This window comes from Stegodyphus dumicola, chromosome X2 (genome assembly GCF_044657685.1).
Source record: "Stegodyphus dumicola isolate Sdum_Otavi_A_Nest chromosome X2, ASM4465768v1".
Classification (NCBI taxonomy): domain Eukaryota; kingdom Metazoa; phylum Arthropoda; class Arachnida; order Araneae; family Eresidae; genus Stegodyphus; species Stegodyphus dumicola.
Genome location: NC_140781.1, coordinates 177,392,772 through 177,410,888, shown reverse-complemented (window position 1 = coordinate 177,410,888; position 18,117 = coordinate 177,392,772). Strand labels below are relative to the sequence as shown.

At 34.1% G+C, this 18,117-nt stretch overlaps 1 protein-coding gene across 2 annotated transcripts in view; it reads right to left on the bottom strand.

Annotated features, from left to right (window-relative positions):
* sd (TEA domain transcription factor 1 homolog scalloped) overlaps positions 1-17,904 on the bottom strand; it is a 67,350-nt gene extending 49,446 nt beyond the window's left edge. The window contains exon 1 of one of the 2 annotated variants that reach the window (XM_085809772.1): positions 17,607-17,904. In XM_085809772.1, the coding sequence (XP_085665898.1) occupies positions 17,607-17,613 (7 nt within the window). In that variant the 5' untranslated portion in view covers positions 17,614-17,904. The remainder of the gene's footprint in view (positions 1-17,606) is intronic. The other variant, XM_035355750.2, reaches the window with a different exon arrangement.
* Positions 17,905-18,117: the final 213 nt, after the last annotated feature.

The window sequence follows — 18,117 nt, the reverse complement described above, 5'->3', positions numbered from 1 at the left end:
ATATATAATAACCTTAACATTGACTTGTAAACATAAATTGAAATCCTGTTGACAAATACATTATAAAACTATTTAAGCAAGAATTGTTCGTATTAGAAAGCAATCTGTTAAAAGGTATTGTAAAGCAAATGCTATGAGATGCGCACTTAAGAAAGTAATAAAGAGTTTTGGAATATGTATTGTTGAAATGAAGGGTAAAAAAAAAAAAAAAAAAAAATCTGATAAGTACAATTAAAAGAATTATTCCCCTTACATTTTATAATAACTCAGTTACAAGTTTTAAATAATACTTAAAAAAAAAAAAAAAAAAAAAAAAAAAATATTTTATTCCCTTTCAGAAATGTTCAGAGAAAGTCAAATACTATTTAATACCTGTTTAATTATTAGGAATTAGCGAAATACTTATTTAAAGTATTTCGCTAATTCCTAATAATTCTCTAATTTAAAATGAACCGAATAGAGCATTAATTATAAATTGACTTACATTTTTCGATTTAAAAGATGCCTCAGAAGCCAAAAAATCGTGTCATGTTTAAGAAAGTATTTTAGGAAGAAGCTCTATAAATAGAAAAGAAATAATGTATAATTTTAATATTAATAATACAACAAACTTTGATCTTAATTTTTGTACCTTAACCGAATAAAATCGAATTACCTTAATTTTTTTTTTCTAATGTAATTAACGAAAACTTGTGAAAATATTTCATTCAAATTAAACCATTCTGAGAAAACTGTCCTGTGAAAAGCATAGCATTTAATTCCGTTCAGAATGAAATGTTGTTTAAAAATATGTTGTTTTCACATACTTAGGACTCTGAAGTGTTGTAGAAAAAGAAAATATATACATTTATATGTATAGTTGCGACGTAATTACAAAATATTTACACCCGAACGCGTCAAATCCCATAGAACTCAATGGTAAATGACCCAATGTTTTGGTCACCACGTAGGGATCGCCGGTGCTTCAGAGCAGGGTACGGATAAACTTGTTTAGGGCGACTCCTTCTTACTTCCTACCTCCATGCCAGGAGAAGACACGGATGTAAATTGTCTGTCCCCTCATAGGAGGTACTGGTAGCTGCCTGTTAGGTGCCTCCATAATGAAATAACCACTTCTGCTCTTCGTAGTGACGAAAGCCTAAAAATGGCTAGCGCCCGCCTTTTAAAAAAAAAAAAAAAAAACCTGCCGAAATGGTAGTGTCTTTGCGGCATAAGGGCACTCTAAATATACGGCGAGCCGAAACTCCTCTCGACATGTTGATGGTAGGGTAAGAGGGATGGGATACCTCCCGGGTGCTCTCTATCAAAAATTGAGGGCGGAACTGGGCGAAGTCGTACTTTCAACCTATATCAGCGCTGTCCAACTTATCATAGCCCGCGGGCCATATTTTCTTCACCAAACATTTCGGGGCCAAGAAGGTTGATAAATGAAAAGTCAGTTTATGCTAATTAAAATATTTTATTTATACTAAAATGAAAACTTTAAAATATTCGTACTATATTAATGAGAACAAATAAGGCCGTAATTGTTTAGCAACAATATCTTTTATGCCACTTAAGAGTGGAATCTTTCAAACTGTTTTTATAGCTTGACTTTATATATTTCATATCGGAGTATGCACGCTCGCAGATATACGTACTTCCGAACATTGATACAATTTGAAGTCCAAAATCGATTCCAGTTACTTCACGAGATGTAAAAAATGGGTCAGCCTGCAGGTCGCATAATTCTATTTGATATTTAAGATCAGTGGAGTTGATATCAATATTAATTGGATCACAAAATAAATCAATAGACGGTTTAAGATCATCAAATTGAGAGAATCTTTCATTGGAATCTGTAATTAGCATATCCAATTTTGGTAGAAATATTTTAAATTTCGCTTCTATATTGCATTTCTTCATAGGTCTCTTTGCAAGATTGAAAATGAAATAAATTATTTTGGTCCAAATTAAACCTTAACTATTTTAATTTGTTTCTAAATCCAGTAACATATTTATAAAGGCAATACACATTTTGATCTTGTCCTTGCAAGGATTTATTCAAAATATTTAAATAATTTGTAATGTCCGTTAGGAAAGAAAGTAAATAAATAAAATTTTTATCAACTAAATTTGCTGTCAAATTTTCATCGACGGCAATTTCTGTGAGAAAAAGATGAACTTCTTTTCGAAGTGTAAAGAATCTCCTCAAGCACTTTCCAGCACTTAACCAACGAACGTTACTATGTAAAAGCAGAACTCCATACTCAGTTTCCAATTCATCCAAAAATGTTTTAAATTTTCGGTGTGTAAGAGAACGATTTCCGCTGCTAATTAAATTAGTAATTTTGCAAACCTTGTCCATTAAGTCTTTTAGTTGTAGGGATAAACCACATAATGCCTCCTGATGGATAATACAGTGTAACATACGACATGTTATTCCTTCTTTTTGCAAAAGTCCCGCGAGCCCAATATTTTTGCCCATCATAGCTCCACCACCATTGGTTACAATACCAGTGCACTTGTCAAATCCGCCATACTGCTCTACTGAACATTTAAATTGTTTGTAAATATCTTCACCTTTGGTTGTTCCGTGTAATGATTGTAATTTTAAAAGTTCTGAATAATTATAGTTTTTTTCATTTACAGTTCTTATAAAGATAAGCATTTGAGACTTGTATCGGAAATGTCTGTGCTTTCATCCAATGCTACCGAAAAATAGCAGCAACTATTGATTAAATTTTCTAATTTATTAGTGACATGCATGCTAATCTCGTTTACACGTCGGCTTACAGTCTGGTGACAAAGTGATACTGTTTGAAATTTTCTTACCATTTCGTTGTCATTAAATGCTTGAGCCATTTTTATCGCACATTTTTTAATGAATTCTCCATCCAAAAATGGCTTCTTTACCTTAACTATTTCTAAACAAACTTCAAACGATGCAGCTACAGATGCTTCTTGAAATTTTGGTTCTTGATTAAAATAAATCACTTGATGATCCAGCTGCTTTTTCATTTTTTTCACTAGTGGTATTTTCATGTCTCGTGTGTACGAATGATATTTTTTTTTCATGCATGGAAAGATAACGGCGCTTCAAGTTATATTCTTTACACACAGCTATGATTTGTAAACATTGCATACACTGATTTACCATTCTTGTCCAGAATAAATAAATAATCTATCTCCTAGCAATCTTGAAATTCTCGATTTTCGAGGTCTACTTTTCTTTTATCATAGCACTCATATTCAATAATTATTTTAATTAATAAATAAATATGAAATTAATTTTAAAATATTATAACACAGTCACCCCTCAACAAATTCTAGACAAGACTGCACTCGCACGATTGCATGAATCAACCAAATGGCGCAGGGTAGTGTGCGCATCACGTGCGCCAACCATACATAAACAACAACCAACCACAAATATAGTATGTGGCGCCAACGTTGAGCCAACCATCATCAGACGTTAAAAGGATTGCTGCTGTATTCAGCCAGGTTAAGTGAAGTTACGCAAACTAAATAGTACCTACTTTAAATTCAAATTAGATTTAATTTTTCACATAGTAAAATAATTTTAATATTAATAATAATAATTTAGTAACATAAATTTGTTCATGGTAAAATGTACTCGCCGTAAAAATAATTTGGCGGGCCGTAACGGCCCGCGGGCAGCCAGTTGGACAGCCCTGACCTATATGATGCTCAAGGGTCTTGCCAACGACAGGCACAATCTTGCTGTCCTTGCCACTATGAATTTCAAGGGTTTGTTCAGATGTTACTTCAGATAAGTCGCAACAACAGGCTGTCTGCCTTGTTGGAGACGTGGACGGCTTGTTAAGTCTCTTACTCAAGAGCCCACCAGCGGCCGAGCGGTAAAGACGCTGAACACTGGTAGTTCGGTCCGAGGTTCGAATCCCGCGAACGGGCTGGCTGCATGGGCGTTTTCGTGGTTTTCCCCATGTGTAACGTGTATACGAGCCAGTTTCCCTTAGAAAGTTCTCCACGAAAGGCATCCCTCCCCTTAGGCAGATAGCCCTAGTGTGCTTTGCCATAATTAAATACACCACCTCTTACTCAAGAAACACATGAAAAAGAAAACAACTAAAGTAAGCTGCTTCAACCGCCAAAAATCGACCTCAGGATCAAATTTTTCTCACAAATGCTATATGCAGAAATATAGGCTACAACGTATATTTTATTTTTATCATCATGAATCGTCGTTTACGTCCGCTCTGCAGTTGACCGTAAGCGGCAAGTACGTGTGATATTTGCCAAAAATCAAAGCCGAACATATATCCACTCTGCCGCTTACAGTGCCCCCAATACTTCTGCTTTTAACAAGCAAAATTCGGTTCCGTAACAAAAAAACTCCACGAAATGCCTATAGTCCTGATTGCCCACAGGGAAAATATACACACGGGAAAACGCCGCAGAATACCAGACGACAAGAGTATGTGCTTACGTAAGGAACTGCATAAAGCGATATAATTATTTTGAATATTGTATTGGTGAGTGAGTGTAAATAATATCGTTTTAATAGTGAGGTGTTAAGAAGTCTGGAAGTAACTTAGCTACTTGTGCACCAATGTACTTTTTCATAACCTGTTGTCATTTGTAAAATGAACAGTTCTTACTTAAGATACGCTTCATAATTTTAATTTTTTAATACGTTTTCCAATTCTTAGCAATTTATGCCTTAAATACAGTATCTATGCCATAGTTCAAACAAGCGGTATTCTGATCGAATATGTTTATGAATAAAATTCTAATGAACATCTAGGTCGGTCTGAATTGATATTTTGGGCAATGTTAGCTATAAACTGAACATGATCCTTTCTTCTCTGTTATACTCATCTAATGACTTGGTTGCTGATAACTGTGGTTAGTAATACTTCATTGCACGTGATTTCTGAAAGACAACGAACTGCTTTAGTGAAACTTAACTGTGAATCCTAAGAAGTTATCCCAAACAGCTAGAGAGTTACCACATTTGTTAATACACAAGATACAACTCGAAGTAAAATCTAACTCAAAACTTTATTAGATTATAATTTCGAAAGATTTTTTTTTAACTTTTAAGGCTTTATTTTAATGTTAGTTTTGTAAATAAATATTACTTACATATTTATGTATAAACATACACACATGTTTATTGTAATCATCCTACATATTGTATAAGGAAAATTTCGCGCTGAACTGCATAAGAGATTTATCTTTACTTCATTCGTCCTATCATTTCTACAGAGCAGCCCACTAGCGGTCCAGCGGTAAAATCGCTGAACACTGGTAGTTCCGACGTCGGTTCGATTCGAGGCAAACGGGCTGGATGCATGGACGTTTTCATGGTTTTCCCCCTGTGTAACGTGTATACGAGCCAGTTCCCTTAGAAAGTTCTCCACGAAGGTATTCTTCCCTTAGGCAGTTAGCCCTATTGTGCTCTGCCATATTCTTATCGAACCAAAACCATTTCTACAGCGTACGAAATTTCTTAGGCTTTTAAAGCGTTAATTTGGAAAAATCAGTACTAATTTTTGTTTGTTTGTTATTTTTTATAATAAATAGTCACCTTTACTTTACGCAAATTTTATTTAGGATTATCTTAATTACTGACAGATCTGAAAACGCAAGTGTCTGATATTTTCCACTTGAATGTGTCCTACAAACCGAACTATTACAATATAATGTTCACAAAAAAATTGAATTTCTTCGAAATACAAGTCGATATTTTCTCGCATCACTTTCAAATAATTTTCTTAGTATTTCTTCCTCGATAAGCGAGGTCAGATCCACTCGGTGGAGGTTATGTCTCGAATTTCTGAGATGCTACGTAATTCGCACACCAGTTTCGGACCGGGGTGGGGGAGGAGGGACAATCCTTTATTTAAATATATAATAAATTCAGGATCAAGTGAAACTAAACTGCTTCCCATTTTTCATTTTAAAGAATTTAATACATTAACAGCCAAGCCTTTTTATATGTCATAAGACCACCTACATGGTGCTATACAAATCCAAAAACATCCAGAGAAGAAACCAACAGTAGAAGTTTGGATACTAAGTACTTTTTAAAAGGTTATATTTTATTAAAGACTTTGAAATGTAATAATTATCGTAGAGCGTAATAAATTCATTTTAAAAAAGACATATATCTGATCAAGCAAGACTATATTTTTGAACTGAACTAAAAAATTATTTTTTCACGTGAAATACTGTTTTCCTTTTACTATGCCAGTTAATACTTAGCCCTCGTAAGAAAGCAACATTCGACCCGCTTAGCTAAGTTACGTTTATTAGTTGACGCAGCTAAATCTAGGTTCAACCTGAGGAAGAGAAAAATAATAAAATAAACAAACAGCTATTATTCCAAATGGCAAACACTTCCAACTTAATGTTTTTGTCGGGATTGAACAATATCAATTTGTCATTTAGCCCTCTCGTCACCACGAATGTTGCCGAAGGCGACCGGATTACACCAGTGAGAAAGGGAAGTTCCGTTCCAGTTTCGATGGACAGCAACCCGAAGACGGATCAGTAAGTCTCCCACCCGTTCTTCACTACCACCAATTTAGAGGGGACTTTCGGTTCGCTAGTATTTTAAGTGCCCTAATGCTGCATAGATAAGGATATTAAAATAAACAAAGCATATGAAGGCTATCTTCATAAAAAGAGGAATGCCTTCAACGGAGAATTTTTTTTAAGGGAAACTGACTCGCATTAACGTTACACAAGGAAAAAAACACGACAATAAGCCATGTAGTTAGCCCGTTCTCCTGGGCTCGAAGCCGAGTGGAACTGCCAGTAATTTCGCGCACTTAACATCCGTGCCTTTTCCGGGATTCGAACTTGACTCAACTATGTGACAGTCAGTATCGGAAACCACTGCACCGACCAGGCGGAAATAAAGGATAAAAATACTATAGCGCAAATTTCAGAATATCTAATTATTTTATTTCTTATAATTTGGTAGCACAGCGTTCAACCTTGAAATATGATAAACCGGGAAGTTCTCGAGCGAAAACCGAAACTTTTCGGGAGTTCCTTGCCCTACAGGGCAATGACGTTTGAAAACGTGTAACGCGACCATGATGCCTGAGATTGACTTGCACGAAGACACTCCTAATGTTGATGGCCCTCCCCCGCTTTACCCGTAATCTATTAACAAACATAATAGGCTGCAGTTTCATTACAAATATTCCTATGATCACACTCGTTTGTCAATACAGGCCAGTTTCCCTTAAAAATTCCCCCATGAAGGCATCCCTCCTTTCATAAGCCTGATAGTCCTCGTGTGCTTTGCCATATTCCAATAACCTGCAATCAGATTTTCGTGAACAGAAATTTAAAGAGTTGGAAAATACTCAAAATCCGCCTTTTTAAACAAAGGTAAACTGCTTCAAGCATTTTCACCTTCCCCCGATATTTACCTCTTATAAAAGATGAATTCTGCACCATGCAGGGAACGAACGACAATTCTTTACGGGACATATTAGTTCGGATATTAATTATTCGGGACATATTAGTTCAAACGTTGAGCACTAAAACACAACGTCTTGAGAAATTAAGAGAAAAGTTCTTTTATAGTTCGCTGAACACAGGTAGTTCCGATCTGGATTCGATTCTAGGCGAACGGGGTGGCTCCATCGGCGCTTTCGTGGTTTTCCCCCATGAGTAACGTGTATACGAGCCAGTTCCCTTACAAAGTCCTACACAAAGGAACCCCTCCCTTTAGACTGATAGTCCTAGCGTGCTTTGCCATAATCAACCAAACCAAACTTTTATTTTTGTGCTGGAGAGGAAATACATCATGAGGAAGTAAACTATAGTACATTAATCAACATAAAGTTTTTATATCCCGACGCTACGTTTAACACTGAAATTTCCCTAATTCTACAATTCTTGTGAACCACGGGCGGGAGGGGGGGATCTTTACAGACATTGCAAAATATAGCCTACAGTACGTGTTGATGAGTGGAAAAAGCTTTGTAATGCATTGCTGCTAGCTGTGATTAGTACGCAAGTAGCTATCTGCCTAACGGAAGGGACATTTTCGTGGTGGACATTCTGAAGGAAAATGGAAAACCACACACAGAAAAACCACGAAAATATCAAAACAGTTGGCATTAACTCTCAGTTCAATAGCCTTGTAACAAAAAGAAAGTACAATGTATGTGAATGGAAAACAATAAAAAGTCACTGGGTTACTTTGCTCCAGAAATTCTATTATTTACTCACTGAAAGGTTCGAGGAAGTGAAATAAACGCTTTTTTTTTTTTTTTTTTTTAATCACATAATGGATTCCATGACTACTGCTGAAATTCAGACGCTAACAAATGGTTGTTAAAGGATTACGCAACATGTTTTTTCAAAGGCAGGAGACAACAAGGCCCATGGAAACTTTCATTTAAAATTTCCATCAATTTCAATATTAGCAGCTAAATTCTAAAGCAAATATAAATTCTTGAATATAAAAATGTGAACTAGACAGAAAGTATAGCATAATGCAGAGTCTAGAACGCTAATGTTCTCTCTAAAGAATAAATGAATGTCCGGTTCATTCTAGATTAGCACGTTTTTTTTAATGATTAACAAAATATGAATACCACCCACAACGCATTGCTGTTTTAATGAGTACATAAAACATAAAAAATACTTCTTTTAAATGTAATCAGTAAACAAGCGTTGTGAAAAAAATAACCTCAACTTTCGGCGAAAACAATCTTTTTTAATTCTCGTTTTAAGTTTCATTATTCCAAAAAAAATGTCTTTCACAACCAACTGCTATTTTTTAATTTTCTAACTACTTTTAAAAACACTGCAATTAGGAAAACATGGTAAACAGGCAAGACTATTTTCTTCTGATGTTCAGGATACTTATTTTGGCTTCCGTCAATTACTGTAAATCGAATATACATCTTAATAAATGGTTTAAAGCTAACTCGAATGGTACATCATGCTTATTTTCAAATTCTTATAAAAATTCTACAAAAAATAATAACGATTTTAGATTCACCAGTCTTGATTTCATGAAAATCCTGCATTTCCTAGAAGCGATTAAATAGTTTGAGATCAACTGCACTTTGTTCAGTTTTCCTATGAAAAATAATAATAATAATAATAATAATAATATTAGGTAAACGTTTTCTTTGATCATTATTATTACTACAATACAACAACACGCCGGCAACCAATTTAAAGAAATCACTTGAGAATACGCAGTAACGTTAGAAAACGAAAATTAATAACAATGCAGAAATTCTCTTATCAGGGATTGATCTTTTTGCATTTCTTATCAGTTATGGGTTATTTAACGACCTTCCTATTGTGCATTTAGATAAAAGATACGACTTAAAATGTGTTAAAAAGGAAAGCAACACTAACAGCCAACCAAGTGCCAATGAATTCGTAGATACGCTTCCAAAGGATAAAAAATATTCAAGATGCTAAGTTGTTCAAGATGAAATTTTTGGAATGGATAAATGCAAAAAAGAACAAAGCAAGTTTTTAAGTTTTGAGTGACGAAGAAACTATAAAGAGAGAACAATAAAAACTAAAGTGATGAGAGTGAGCATGAAGATGACGATGAAACGGACAGAGGGAAAATTAGCCATACCGAACAAAATTTTTTATTGTTTAGACAATAATTTCTTAATGTATTTCCTATGGATCTTTTGCTGATCGTGTGTCGGCTGATAAGATCTAGACTACCCCCCCAAAAAAAGATAAACTTTCCCATTTCCCCAAAACTTATGTTATATATATATATATATATATATATATATAAAGGGTACGTAAGACACTCGAAAAATTCACAATTTGTGTAAATTTTGATGGCATTTATTTATTGCAATTTTTATCTTGTATGATTCATTTGTTTAAACAAATAAAATATTACATAATAACAGTAGCGAATATTACTATTCCAGTCACCTTAGATAATAGAGTTTCTACTGTACTTTCCCCTTCTATTTAAACCATACATGATATCGGCTTATCATCGAAAATACCAGTTACTTAGTTGGAAATATCGTATTTCTTAAGTTAGCAAAAATAACAGAAATTTTTCAGAAAAATGTTTGTTAAGTTTTTTTTTTTTAATAATATTACAACGGTTAAAAAATAACTACAAACCAGACCATTTAACCTTAACAATAACATATATTGATGATTTTCCTTTCTCGTTTTATCCTCAGCATAAAAAGTCATTACTTGGCTTTCATCTGTTAACACGTTAATAATTTTGTTAACTTTTACGTTTTTAATCCACTATATTAACGTGAAAGCAATAGGGCTCCACTTAACACGATTCAGCTATTTACGACATTAGCCATTACGTAAAGTAACTACGAAAAAATAATTGTACCGGTAAAACAATTTTCAGTACTACTAAAATGTATGAAAAAATTTGGGAGAGCCTTAATACTTTGACCTATTTAACGTCTAAATACAGTTTCATATGGATATCAAACTCTGAGCCCTATATTACGTTTCTGAAAATATTATGTGGAAGGACCTTGATTCAAATAAATTAGGCACGTATAATAATGAAGATATTATTTATTACATTAATTTTAGTCGCGAAACTTTTATGTTAGCAAGTTTTAATTAAATAAAAAGTAGTATATTTTTGGAAATGTAGAACATTAAACACTGTATCCATTAATCTTTATGTGCCTTGTATTTCCGCAATCGCTGGTCGTAGACATATAACTCCAGTTAAAAAAATTCTTCAAATTATGGGACATATTCATGTCCTGGCAGTTTTAAATTAAAAAAAATCAAATTTGAAAAAATTGCGAAATTAACTTTTTATACACCCCTTTCCGCGGTACTTATAGTTACATCTAGTAAAAAATTTTACTTAATTAAAAAAAAAAAAAAAAAATCTATCCCCAGTGAGAAAAAAAATTTACACTGATATATAATAATTAAGTTTGAAATGATATTCGGGGGTCATACACAAACTGAAGGGATGAATATTAGTATTTGATGAAATATGGCTTTAAAATAAAAGGTTTGCTGTTGATGGATTAAGAGACATTCCTGCTTTATAGACCGAAATGAAAAACCTTTATCAGCATAACTATTTTTCATTATTGGAGTATAATTCTAAAGGCAGATTAAAAAACTAGTATTTGAAAACTTACAATTATGTGATAACGCTTTCGACATACCTTATGTAAGAAAATTACAAATTAAAGAATGTTACGCATTAATAGACCAAAAAAGAATATCACTATATGACATTAAAGGGGAAACTATCATCCTGGAATTATTTAAATTTATTTCTTAACCGACCCCTCAAGGAAGACCAAAAAGGATTTAAAAAAATTCCTTATTTTGAAACTAAATACCTCAGCCTCTTTTATCGCATCGGGATTAAGCTTACGGTATGCTGTTTTTTTATAATATGTATAAATTCTAACTAAAAATAACTATAGGGATCGTATAAAAAGTTAGTTCGCAACCTTTGAAATACAAAATAAGTCAAAAACACGAATATTTGCATCTACTAAAACAATTTTGCAACTAGAAGTATACGTCTCTGACCAACGGTTGTGAAAATAAAGGTCGCATAATGACTTTCGCGGACATTGTATATTATAGGTTCGTTTTACGTCAATTCGGTTTACGACGTCATCGTAGGAAGGCAACATGGCTGGTTGTATAAAGTATAGAGCAACATGGAAACATGACAGGGAAATTTATATTTATTTTTATAATATTCTCGCCTGATTAGCTGAAATATTTCATATCGAAAATCTGGAAGCTATACATACTCTCTTGCAAATAAAAGAGACTTGTGATAATGTTTTATGAAAAAAGTACTAAATAAACGAAATGTAAAACTAAAATAACTTAGCAAATTATAGGTGGGTTCTGACTAACTACTTCCACCGCTATCGTAGGCCTTTAATATCAGTTTCTCAGTGACCGATAATGAATTATGAAGTCAAAATGTATTATGAATCAGCAAAATAAACAGCTGAAGTCGGATGTCTGAAAAACCTAAAATCTATACAAAAATTCAGTTTATCATAATCATGGTACGGTATGAACAAAACGAAAAAATAATTTATATTTCCCGCAGAAAGTGGTATTTTGCAACCATAATTTGTATTAACAGTTACATAACCCTGACTTTTAGGAGCATCCAGAATTCACTTCATTTGTTGCCATCAAATAAAAATTTTAAGTACCACATGCTAGCTCAATATTCAAAAACTCTTCAGCAGCTTTTATTTACAATCCAGCATAGTGTTTATTTCTTCAGAAAATAATAAATATTCGTTCACCTGACTATACAGTGAAAGGTCGTTGGAAGACAAAATGCTTTAAAGATAATAAACATCAGTTATACAGGCATCTCTCTTTTAATTTGTTAAACCAAGTGGAACGGACAAACAAAAAGGTTAAAATTTTGACGTATATAAAACACAGAAAACGATCCATTCAGCGATCAACAAGACGTTTACCATTTCGGTAATGTTTATGAAGAAAAACAGCTCTCTTTTCGTGATAACAATGACATCCTAAGCTTTAAAAATGGTCTTCCAAAGAGATGGCTAGTAGTCAGCCTATTAATAACCACGGCTCTTATTGATGGCAAATCGATTACTGCTCGCTTGGACAACACATCCTCTTCTTAATAGGTTCCGCAAAAACAGTTGGGTGTAAGATACCTTTCTTGGACAAAAATCAAGACAGGTTAGGTGGAGAAGAAGGAAGGTGGAATGCAATACATCGGTCATTTCTGAACAGAGGTTGACTACGGCTTAATATCGCTTGTGCTTACGGACAACGCAGTCTCTTTTTTATCATTCATTATCTGGCAGCAGCCAATTCTTGGAAGAATGTCAAGGGCTCTGGGAGCAATGGAATATTTTCATTAACTTGTATGCGACTCCATTCACGATGTTAATCCTTGTATATTATTTTCAAATGAAAGACAATTTCCATTACAAAGATCATATTCCAAAACAGTATAGATTATAAAAATCAACATATGAAACAATTCTGATTTCATTGAGGACTATTACAGGAATTTTTTATGTTTAAATATTTATGTACATACCTATGTTGTACATATGGATGAGTAGTAAAGTATAGTGCGTTAAGCAAAAAGAATACCTCCGAAAGCAATGACTGTACCTGACTTATTTGATATAGGAAATATAGAAATAGTATATCTAGTCATACGCACTTTTTTATCTGCGAAGTTCTTCCTTTTACCCCCTCCGCTCAGAAATGGTACGCGCTGCCTAATTTTCCGCTCTTCAATTTTAAGAAGTAAAATTGGTAAGGGGTCTGCGAGTAAACAACAGGCAGAGGGAGAATCTAGGCCAGCATCACTGTAGTACCATAGGTGATTGAGATATTGCTGAACGACCTCAATGGAGATGCTTCTAACAGCTGCGCAAGGCAGAAATACAGATGAACGATATTACAACACAAACGTCTATTACACTGATGACCACGCAGTTCACATTGTGCACAAGAACCCTTACAATTCAGAAAAGTCAACGGTCGGTGGTGCAAGCTGGCAGTTTAGAGTAAACGTTGCCGTAAGCGGCCCCCCTCTCAATAAGAGCATAACACATTCAGCTACATCTGGCTATAAAACATCAATTTCCAACCTTTTTTTACTAGTGGATTCCGTGATTCCTAACTTGGATTCCTAACTTCCTAATGGGGTAGGTGGACCCCATTACGCATATGTAATATTTCTAAATGAAATATTTATTCGTAAGTACATAAAGATAATTAAACAATTCCAATATAATATACAAAATGCATTTTACAAGTTTTGAAATTTTTAATTGATAAAATAAACATTTCTACTTACACGAGAAAAAAATTAAATATACTATATCAAACATATAAAAATTTATTCTAAAAGGCTATTAAAATAGGTAGGCCCTACTAATGAGATCCTCGAGGCTGATATTTTGGTATTAGAATATTATTATTTGGATAAAATTTTATGAGAGTCAGACGAAGATCACCGCTTTTTACTACATTTAAGTCGATAACGATTTTATTTATTTTATTAACAACTGTGTTACACGACTAGTTACATTTCATATAAGATGATGGGAAAACAACGACACACATTTTAGCCCTCTCCCATAAAAGTGGATATTTACGTGGAAATGTCATTAACTTACATTTATTTTTCGAAGGATTTCATCTGTCCCACAATTCATCCCAGAAGCGGCCACTGCTTGTAAGTACTTATGAAAACATAGTTCATTAGAACAGTAATGTTCAATAACATAAACAATAAATTTCTCCAAAACGAGATTGATTTCTCATCACAGAATGAAAAGACTCTTTGTGACTAACTTTTCCTACAATAGTTAGTGCTTAAATAACAAGATGGACAGATTTATTCGCCTCTCCTTTTTTTCCCCCCATTAACTAAAGAAGTTTGCAGAAAATACGAATATCGTTTGACCGCAAATATCTGAACTTGCCTATATTAGTCTATTTCATCACTATTATTTAATAATTTTATTAATAATTTTTATCATGAACTCCTTAGTTCATATTATGTATCCCTGAAATTCAGTTTTTTCTTGTGAATCGCCCGCAATTAAATGTGGACCCGGTCGGAAAATACTGCTTTAAAAGTAAATTTTTCCCAAGCCCAGCTGGAAGGGAGGCAAAAGCGACAATGCATTTTACGATCAAGTACAGCCACTGCTAGGAATAATTTTCATTACAAATTTCAAGCAGGCAGAAGATTTGGAACTGAATACAAAAAGAATAAGACAACTATAAATATTTACTTCATTATCAGCGATTCAACTTTTAAAATAAAGAGGTTTCTTACAGTTCTGTAGTGCCGTCATAAATTGCACTGATCATTAGAGCTAAAGAGGTACAACTTAATCTGTATAAATGGAACTTTAAGTTCGGTGTTATATCATCGGAGTTTTTCCAATTAGCAAGATAACATCAATATATTAGACAATAAGCCTGATATTAAACCAAGCTATCAAATCTGTTTACTATGCAAATATTGAAGTATGATGTATAAGAAATGAAGAGACAACAAGAGGCCACACTCTACAGTTGACTAGAATACATCACGTTCAATCGCGCGTGTCTGTCTTGTGACCAACAACATTTAAGCAACACGCAACAGCAAAACGATTTTGGAGTCTTTTCATTTGATCTATCTACGTTCATCATGTAGTTTCAGATTCGCGTGTTTTCGAAATTCTCAGCAAACTCTTATTAATGCTGTTTATTTTATTTAACACTCGAAAACCAGAAATAATTCAGGAAAATTTCTTTGCAGCACATACCTTGGAATAAAGACGTTACTATTCATTTAAAATAACAATTAAACTAGTTAAGATTATGATTTAACATATAATCGTGGCTTTTTTTAAAATGCCTGTCAGTTTATATTACATTTCACATTTGCAATTTAACAAAGACGTTCAAAGTAAATACAGCAATTATTTCAGCTTTTCACTGCTATAGTAAAAACAACCCTACGATGTGCAGCTTAATAATATTTATGTATTTTTACATACCATATACTTTCAATACACTACTAATAATACATGCAAAAAAAAAAAAAACTAATTGAGAAAAGAAATCCTACAAGTGTCACTTAATTGTTATTCCACTACGTTACGTAACGAATTCTGTGGCTCGTTTCACCCTAAGTTGCGGACTCAAGCCATAAACTGATTAATCTAGATACGGCTAGCATATGTAATCCATTTATGAACCAAACCTATTAACGCACAACCTCTTCAAACACAACCGGATCAAGGCGGGCAAGCGTCAAGACCAATTACAGAGCGGAACGAACTAACCGCACCGCTTTTCAATGCAATAAATGCACGCAACGAACGCCGTTTAAAACGGGGGTCGGCGCGGATGAAAGGAAGAGACAGAGAAAAGCCTAATAACGCCCACTTGGGTTTCAATAGGCGTTTTACGAGAAGGTGGGGGAGAACTATTACGAAACCAGCAGGAGGGGATGAAACGGTTCAAATTCGCCCAAGTGATCATCACCGCGATGACTATCTATGGCTGATGGGCTTGCCTTTTCCCTCTTCGAGGTGAGATTAGGATTTACTCACATCGAATACAGAGCGTTGGCCGTTTGTAAGCAAGATCTAAAAGCAGCATGAGGGACGTTTAGTGGTTAAGGAAACGAAACTACTCCAAAAATAAGTAACGAACCCTCCTCGTGTGATTTTGTCCCTTACATAATCATACGATGTTATAAACGGCTTTAACGGAATCTAAAAATTTTTAACCCTTACATTGCATGATCACGTATCAATCATCCTTGGGTGCTTGACAAGTGCTGCGATTACGCGAAAGATAACATCTTGAATTTATCTTCCTCTGGTCTCGCAAACAGCCAATTTCAACAGTTTTGCTGTTCGGCAAACCAGATTTTAAATTTATCTAACAAATTTAATCAAATACATTTAATTTATAACATATCCTTCGAAAATTATGAATATATACAACGTCACTGTAAATAATAACAGATGTCCCTCAAAAGAAGACATAGGAAATTCCAAACAGCCTCATGAAAATATCTCAGTCTTATGCATACTAAAGAAGAATACTTCAGATACAATACCTGCGCCATTTTGTAATTTGCTTAAAAAAAGTGTACAATTAAAAAAAAAAAAAAAAAAGCGCTTTACATGTATTATAACTTTTTAAGGGGGTATCATTATTGTTTTTCTGATTTTGAGAACACAGTAACAAGAGCAAGCTTCATACCTGCACAATGAAACAAGATAAGTACGTTCCTAAAACATATATTTATACATCTTTACTTCTAAGGTACAAAGAAAAACAGTTATCACAGGCAATTTTTCGGTCCACTCTCTCCATTGGGATTTTAAAGTGATACATCGATCAGTTTTCAAGCACAACTTGACCACACTATACTCTGAAAATTCTGAATCAGCTGCAAAATAGCTTTGTTTATTAAAAATAATAATAAAAAAATTAAATAAACAGCATACAATAAAAGAAATTTATATACATTTCGAAACGATGACAACAGAATTGTCGTTTTTCATAAAATCATGTGCTTTCTTACCTACTCTAACAACAGAATACTAGGTCCTACTAGAGATAAATCAAGAACTTCATAATAATTACTTACCTTTACAAATCCCCATGAACGGATTTACTAAAATGCTATCGCAACACCCTCCCTTATCAGCAATAAATAATTTATATAAATGAAACAGAATATAATTTAGTCAAAGGCATTCAGAACGTAAGATCAAATACAGACGAAAATAGCATTCTAGTAAATCCAGTACATCATTCCATTAGTCCAGGCTTCATTCAGAACACTTGGCTGCTGAATTTCAGCAAGCTTAAGAATCCATTCATATGCTTAACAGTAAAAAATATATATATACTTACCCTTTCAAAATTTTAATATTTTGAGCCGCTATGCAAAGTGCTTAAAAATAGGGAAACAATAAGAAAAGTGCCCTATCATGGAACTCATTATTAAATACACAGCATTTTTAGAAATTTCCGCTTCGAATAAGAAGAATATTCTAAATGAGTCTGTGAAATATAGACAGAAACAAAGAGAAGATGGTAGTACATACCATACATCTTTCCCTCATCGGATAAAATGATTTTCCGCCTTCCACAAGGCGGATAAATGGCCAGGGCTTCCTGGAAACTCTGCTCAATATCTGGACTCCAGACACCTTCAGCATCGGAAGAAGATAGGTCATTCTTGCCTCCTCCACTCGAATCTTTTGAATCACTGTCTTCGGAACCATTGAGATCAGGTGGAGGCAAGGGCGGTGGAGCCACGTGCCCGGTAGGAAGAGGGCCCGTGGGGGGCACTGCAGAAATCCACGGAGAGGAAATTTTGGCGGCTGGGGAAGGAACACAACACCCTGAAAGAATAAAATGATCAGTTAATCACGCTTCATTATAAGCAGCATTACAAAATATAGTATTGTGGCGTCGTAATATCAAGCCAAGACAGAAGATCCGAACAACTAAAAAGAGGCCATACATAAAGTTATAAATTGAAAAGGCATGGCAACACATATTGGGTTTACAGCACAAAATAACAGTTGAAATTATCTGCAACAGTGTGTGCCA